This window comes from Triticum dicoccoides, chromosome 2A (genome assembly GCF_002162155.2).
Source record: "Triticum dicoccoides isolate Atlit2015 ecotype Zavitan chromosome 2A, WEW_v2.0, whole genome shotgun sequence".
Lineage (NCBI taxonomy): Eukaryota > Viridiplantae > Streptophyta > Magnoliopsida > Poales > Poaceae > Triticum > Triticum dicoccoides.
In genome coordinates, this window is record NC_041382.1 from 202,094,345 (window position 1) to 202,102,467 (window position 8,123).

The 8,123-nt window shown below is 44.9% G+C and overlaps 1 protein-coding gene across 1 annotated transcript in view; it reads right to left on the minus strand.

Annotated features, from left to right (window-relative positions):
* LOC119354201 (probable mixed-linked glucan synthase 8) overlaps positions 1–4,905 on the minus strand; it is a 9,030-nt gene extending 4,125 nt beyond the window's left edge. Inside the window, exon 1 of the mRNA XM_037620903.1 lies at positions 4,455–4,905. Coding sequence (XP_037476800.1) covers positions 4,455–4,765 — 311 coding nt within the window. The 5' untranslated portion in view covers positions 4,766–4,905. The remainder of the gene's footprint in view (positions 1–4,454) is intronic.
* Between the last annotated feature and the right edge of the window lie 3,218 nt (positions 4,906–8,123).

Genomic DNA, 8,123 nt, shown 5'->3' on the forward strand with positions numbered 1-8,123 from the left:
TGTCTCGCTTCGTGCGAGACCGAGCGTCCCCTCGCCATAGAGCGCGCAAAGTCGGCCGGCCCAGTAGCGTTAGTTCGTTAGTTTCGTTAGTTTTTAAATTTATTCATATTTTAAAAATACATATATATTAGAATAGACTAAAAAAAATTCATAAAATCAATTCATTTAAATTTTTCAAGTGTTTACCACACATTTAAAATAAAATATTAATGCTGAAAAATGCCGGTTCAAAATTTTAAAAATATTAATAGCATTCACAAAAAAAGTTTCATGACATTTAAAAATATGATTGTGATAATTAAAACAATATTTATATTTTTTTTACATTTTATAAAAAATAGTAAAATTTTGAAAAACATTCATGATACTCAAAAAATGTTCACGTGTCTCAAAAATATTAATGAATTTACTTTAAAGTTTTTATCTATACCTCTATACCTACCTACTAATAAAGTACAGAGCGTTTCTGCCCGCCCGTCGTCATATGTTTTACAAAAAAGACCTGTTTTTTCTTGAAGTAATACATGGTCCAACACTAAGTGCTCTTTCTCTGTTCGGCTTCAGTCCAACTGCGCAGCCTCTGTCTCGCGCGCCTGCCCTCCGGTTAGTATTCCGTGTTCAGCTGCAGTAGGCCCAGTTTACCCTGTTTTCAGCCCGTTAGGTCTCTGGCTTTTATTATTTATAGTAAATATGTTAAACATGATTATGTTGTAACTTTGCAACCGTAACTCCGATTAAATAATCTGTACATGTAATTTGATCAGAAAAATGCGTAGTTTCCAAGCGTGCTATTATTTGTTCTTGTTAACCCTTTTAAAACTCTGTTCAAAGCATAAACTAAATTAACCTACTTAATTGCTATGGTGTATTTTGGAAAATGCTAACACACAATATTGATCGATTTCGATGGGCATCTAGGAGTTATAAAGAAATGAGAGAATAAAGGGCGTGATCAGTAGGGATAAAAAAGAACAGGAGATTCAAAAAATATGAAGGAGAGAATAACACAAAGAAATTGGTATTAATACCAAAGACGTGGCATGCATGCAATGCAAATAATAATAAAAATTAACACCAAGGGACGTGGGAGGGGCATGCGTATATACGTTTCTGCACAGTGTGCGCCTGTTATGTGCAGCGGGAATAAAAGCGTCGAGTTGTATGCAACGAACTAGGGTCGTTTCACTCAGACCTAGATAATTATTTTATTAATCTTCAAACATACGTAGAGATGGCCTAAACCAAATTTAATAGAATCCTTTTATTGAGATTAGAATCATCATACAAAACCATATCAAAAGTATTGTATGTGTAGCAATGATATGAATTTTTGGTAGACCTCTGTGTCCGCCTCTCTGCCGTGGCCGAGAACAATTTATATGTTGTTGGGCCGTGCTGATGGATATTTCAGTGGACACATCAATTATCTCTTCTGTTGCAACGCACTGGCATATGTGCTAGTACAATGTAAAGAAGTTCACGTAATTGACAAAATCATACTCACAATTCAAAAAATGTCTGTGGCATTTTAAAAAATGTTTTAAAATATAGTAAAATAAAATTTAAGTTTTAATTAAAAAACTTACCATTTCAAAAAGTATTTGAAAAAAATTTCAAACATGTATTTGACAAAAATGTACATCAGGTATTACAAAAATGTTCAACATATATAATCTTTTATGAAAAACCAAAGAAATTGAAGAAATGAATATAATAAAATGAATACAAATTGGAAACATGAAGAAATCGAACGAAGAAATAAAAAAACAATATATCATTCATTATTAGGCCGGCCCATTCATTGCACAAAGTAGGCAAGAGGTGCATATATTTCGTGGTAAGCGAGATAGTATATGGAAGCAACTAGGTAGCGGGTACCCTTTCGGAGGCTCGCACGGTCACAGTTTGGGCCATGGGATTGCGGCAAGTGCTGCGGCCAGCCACGCCACTTGTTGTGCACTGCGCAAAGTCAGGACTTAATTTTTCCTGGTTGTCCCTAAGTTTTGATGAAAAAAAGTTTCATTTTTTTAGAAGCCGGGTTTTTTCGTGAGAAGCACAGTTGAGCTTCACAGTTGTGCTTCTCCAAAGAAAAAGTACCATGCTTGTGTTAAGAAAAGGAGAGCGCGCGTTACTCCCTCAAGAAATAAAAAAGAAGAAAAAGAGAGCGTGCGTTAAGCGCTGCACAATGCTCACGCATTATACAGAAGGCATATGAAAATTCCGTGGGAGCATTCGTGTCATAGCCTGCATTAGTGGGCACCGAGCACGCGAGTCGCGAAAGGAACTGTGCAAGCAATAGACTACGCGATCCATCTAATGATCAGACGCACTTAGCCTTAGAGGCGAACGGCTAGCAGCTGAGCACTATGAGCAACCACGCATGACCAACTCCCAAGTGCACCATCATCCGTTATGTGCGAGTCTTACATTTCCATTTGCAGCAGGCCTACGAGTGCTTTCAGTCGGCAAAGCACCAGCTGTCTAACAAAATGTTTCAATGAAACCCAGCCAGCTAGCGAAGATTCTTTTCTACGTAGTACTACGTGTATACGAGCGTGGTGCATGGAGCGCCCTTTGGACACCCACTGTCATGCTGAAATGCCAAATTTGACACATAGCTATCAAGAGACATCGGTGTCAAATTTGGTACTCCCTCCAATCCAAATTAATTGTCGCAACTCTAGGACAACTTTAATTTAGATTGAAGTATTTTTTATGTTGGTGTTGCAATTGCTAGTTAAGTGGTCTCTGGATTGACATAAATCAACATAAAAAAGCTATGCTTCACTCCTGCTAGCCCTTCTACGTAGCAACACCCGTAGATCGTCCTAACTAAGGGTAACTTAGATGGTTAGATTCTCTATGATGGTGCCTGCAGCCCATCAGAATTTAAGTTCTAAACTTGCACGGGTAGGTCGCATATTTTCTCGACTTAATTCAGGCTTTCCGACGATGTTCTTGTAACGTGCTAGGTTTCTTAAGAAGGAGAAGCAAAAAACTCTAGAATGCATTTTATTCAGCTAAAGGAACTCGCCATAGGAGCATCTACCTGTTGTGATTCCCGTTTTCTTGATTTGGTAATGTTATTTCACAACAGAGTGTGACGCTAGTGCCAAAGCCTAGAAAGCGAATGTGGCATGCCTATTAGAGTATTAGGCCTTCGATGTGGAAGCCCTTATGTAATTTTTTTTCTCTCTCCCGTTTACATAATCGTGATGCTTGTAGAAAAACAAAATCGACTTAAACAAGATGATCCCTAACCTTTAAAAGATGAGTAAAGCAAACATTGAGCCACGTCTTTGGTGTGTCTATTGTCACGTAAATAACAAATAGGAGTCTCTGAAACTAGGGGTGGGTTAACGACTAGCTCACCTTGTTAAAGATTGGCTCGTGATCATTAAGACTCGGATTACTAAGCTCATTTTTCCTAATGATTTAAATACAAAGATAACTCGGTGCATTAAAAGCTCAGGGATGCTCGGGAGCACTCATTACAGCACATCACAGGTACAAGTAGCATGTCATGTCAACAATAGCTTAACATATGATTTGAACGATCGCATTGTCAAATGCATTAATGATTTGCAATAGCCAACAAGGCAACATAATAGTGTAAGAAACATGGATAAGTCCAAGCATAGGAGGCATGTGGGCTAGATTTGTGAGGTGGCCTAGATGATTGTGATTAAATGGATTACGAATAATATTAACGGTTTTGACGAGCTGCTTGTGAAACTCGACTTCAAATCATTAAGCTCTTTGTAGTTTAATAAGCTGAAATGAGCACAAGTTAAAACTAGTGGAGAAAACAAGTGATTGTTTCGAACTTTGAGCTTTTTGTCCATCCGTAGTTTCACCGGCCTTCATTGAAGGCAAACACTCAGCGTAGGACCGCGGGGACGCAAGTGAACTTTTGGCGTACAAGCACACTCACCAGAAAAAGTGACATTGAAAAAGTTTTACCATAACATAAACAATTGGTAATTTAGGGCGGCCAATTATGAACTGTTTATACGGAGTACATGGTTAATTTTAGTTTTATACATGAATACCTGGGCTGCGGTTGATCGACCATGATTTAACCTTTTGGCAAAAAAATACTTCAAATTTGACGTCATGTGTATCTTAACAAAATGAATGCTCTCTGATGAACCTTATGACGTAGTATTCCGTTTCTCACAAGAAAGGATACACTGTCAAATGCAACGTGACACTGCCACCTCAGAGTGCGACTGCATGCCCCATACCAATTATCTATGGCGGGACCGATTACCAACTAAGCTGCCACAAGTAAATCGTGATCGATCAACCGCATTATGGGCGTTCGACCGATTAGGCGGCCGCCTCTTGCCGCAGTGGTATACACACAAGTGCCATAAATTAGAAGGTGTTTTTTTTACATTTCGAAAAATAAATCGCGCGAAATGTTGAGTGTTAATAAAGATAAAGCACACCTGTAGGGATGCAGGAGGATGCCCTTGACCTTGAACGTCCGGTACAGCAGCGGCCGCCGGCCGTCCTCGCCGCCGTCCGCTATGGCGGCCGCCATCTCCCCCTCGTCGGCGGCCACCCAGTACTTGTCCTTCGGGCTGATCTTCTTCGCCACCTTGCTGCCGCCGTTCGCCTGCAGTGCCGACGTCGCTCGGTTGGCGACGCCGGCCTTGTGCCCATTGCCGATGCCGTTCTCCAGCGCCAGCGCCTGGTCCGCGACGCCGGCGCCATTGCTCGCATGACCGGCCCCGTTGGCTGCCGCCAAAGAACCCATGCCCCACGATTCCCAGCTATGAACAGTGGATAGCTACACTCGATCGTGCTTACATATGCTAGCTTTAACTGGCTGTGTGAGATGAGATCACCGGATGGACAGCAGCTGAGCGAGTGTATATATGGTGCACGGGCTATGGGAGTGGGAGTGCGCAGCGAGATGTACACCGGTACCGGACTGTCGGCTGCGTGCGTCCGATCGGAAGGCGGGTCACTTGGGAGGGAATACGGTTCTACAGGGTGGATCGGCTGGGCTGCAGCTATCAACTAGCGCGGGGACGATAAATTATTATTGCCATGCCATTGAGGAATGCACCTCTAGTTTATTCAGCAGCAGCTAGGCGATGGGATCCGGTCTTCCCTCTTGAGGAGCTAACGGTACGAATCGATCGGCGAGTTTTGCGCGCGCGCGGCTGACACTCACTGCAGCGAAGCATAACAATGACAGAGTGTAGGGAGCTCGTAAGTCTTCACCGCGCGCCTAGATAACTAACAATGCCACACGTGCCATTAAGGAATGCGGCGTGTTTAATTATTAGCAGCGGAGATGAGATCCGCCCTGTTGTTGGTGGACTTCCGCTTCAGGAGAAACGGTGCAAATAGTCAGCGCTTAGCTTAGCAATATAAGAGCATCTGCAGCCGGACCCCTTAAACCTGTCTCATATATTTAGGCGGGCCGTTCAGTCACTGTCCGGTCACTTGTTTTTTACCTAGACAACCCTCAAACATTTGGGCTGACCAGCACCCCTCGTATCAAGTCCAAATATAAGGTGAATATAAAGGCGCTCGGGCACGCCCGCCATGTCGGACCCGGCCCATGTTGGTTCAACCGACCCCACATAAATTCCTCAATGTCCGCTCGTCCAACCAAACCCTAGCCACTTCACTCCCCTCCCCTCCACTCCCCTCCGCCATCCAAGCTCGTCTCCGACTCCTTCCGACCGTCTCTAGCATGGCGGGCAGCGGATCCGAGTCCTTCACCTTCAGATCCATCGATCCCGAGCTCATCCCACACGACCCCGAGGAGGTGATGGCTGTCCGGCTTGCGCTCCGCCGCGCCCGGGAGGAGGCCCGTGCACGGCTGCGCTCGGACTCCATCCGTCAGGAATCCGTTATGTCCTCCCAAATGGCGCATGGATCCGGCGCTAGGCCAGCCGTAGCTGCCTCGCTGGAGGACGTGCGGTCCATCTGGTGTCCGAACGCGCTGGCAGACGCGCAACCCCTCCGTTGACGTGCCAAGCATCGGGACGCACCATGGGCCTCGTCCAACGAGGCCATGGCACGTCGTGCCCGCCGTGGAAGGCACCGGGCGTGGGAGGCGGCGGCAGCCCTCGCGGCGGTGGACGTCGGGGAAGCGGAGTCGCATTCTTTGGCGCCCCATATGGTGCATCAGTCTGGGTGATGCAACTGCATCGTGGTGAACGTCGGCGGCTCGTCCCCGGACGGATCCGTCATCGATCTGACGTCCACTAGCACCCAACAGGTACCAGGCTCCACGAGGAAGAGTAGGGCATGGGAGACGGCGACGTCTTGAGTCCCATGAGCCGGATTGTGTCCCATGCCCTACTCTACTTTACCGGCGACCAGACCAACACTCCGGGGAGTGCAGCCAGCCGCCGGACATGGCCATGGCGACCGGACGAGCTCTGGTTAAAGATCGCTACGTTGCATGTAATAATATGAATTTGAGGTTTCTAATTTGAAGTATCCGGATGTGGAATGCATTTTTTGAGGCGTGATCGGTCACTGTCCGCGGATGCGCCCAGACGCGTCCGCGGACGTTTGAGGGGTCGGATTTGCCAAGTCCAACTATAGATGCTCCGATAGAGGTACATGGTCTAATTTGTACAAACTTCGTTGTATTTTTTATGAAATTATTAATTAAATTGGGATTAGCTAAAAAAAGAATGGGCCTATTTATTCAACTATCATGGCATTAATACAAGTCCACAACACATGCTTTGCTTGTTACTTTTCGAGGGTGCACGTCTCCAAGAGTTTGTGAGAGCAAGCAAATCACCTACTCTACCTCTTAATGAGGATTTCTGGTGCAAGCCATGGTGGAATAGATTGATTGCCCTCGATGCACGACGCAATCGAGACCTCTTTGATCTTAAAATCATGTTGGTCTGAAGTCTCCATTAATGTGGAGTACCAGGTATGATATCACAAACTATACGAACCACGGAAAAAAACATCATCGAGCAACCTTTACTTTCTTACAAGTTACTTTATTCTGTTGCCATACTATTTTCTGAACCTCGGCCTGAAGCTGAGAACTCTTCTAATGCTTTGACTCTCCCTGACATTGCTATGAACCCAAGGAGGAACGTGCCACGTCGTGGCAGAGCTCTTGCACCTCTAGACTCATCAAATCTTCGGAGAAGTGCTCGTGCCAACATGTATGATGGTTTTCGGGTGACACGGTCAGGGGCAGAGCTAGGCTGGAGCTGGGCCCCGGGCCTGCTTCCTTGCTACAGTGATGTACAGTGATCAAGAGTACAAATTCTGCTACAGTCAACGAAGGTTGCTCCTGCCACGACCCGGGCCTAGGCCCCCCAGGCCTGGGGTGTAGCTCCGCCACTGGACACGGTCATCTGACACGTACATGCTCCTACAAGTCCAAGGTGAGGCCACGTCACACTCCTTCAGCTCCAGCATCAAGCTCCTCCTCTACTCAAATTGTTCCAATAAATGATGAAGGTGATATTCCCCCACTCACTACCATACCCAAGATGCAAGCTGATAGTAGTCATCTGTGTGCCATCCCTGAAGCAGAGCTCACCGCAGAAGCTTTGAATGAAGAAGTGGCTAGCCCGTCTTCAAGTGTTATCAATGTGGAAGAGATCGCCACTGAAGCTCTGAATGAAGAAGAGACTGGACTGTCTTCTTCGGCTTAAACTTTTACTTATCTCTATTATAGTTTTGCTGCAAAGTTGGAACTTGTTATGCTGGAATGCTTGTGGACTTAATTCAGCTGATAAATAACTAGCTTTATCCAATGCTATTACCTCTAGTGGGTGCTTTATTATTTGCTTGCAAGAAACTAAAATGTCGATGATTGATGCTATGATGATTAAATCTTTATGCCCTAGACGCTTTGATAAATTTGCTTTCATCCCATCGCAAGGTGCCTCTAGGGCATCATAACCCTATGGAATAGTTCTCTTTTTGATGGAGATGTAATCGGATCAGAACCCTTTGCTTTGGGTGTTAATTTCACTTCCAAACAACCGGCTCAATCATGGACTTTACTAAACATATATAGGCCCGGTTGGGGCAAGGATAGAATTAGATTTACCAATTGGCTCTTCAACCTTGACGTTCCCAACTCCCAAGACTAGCTCATATTGGATGAT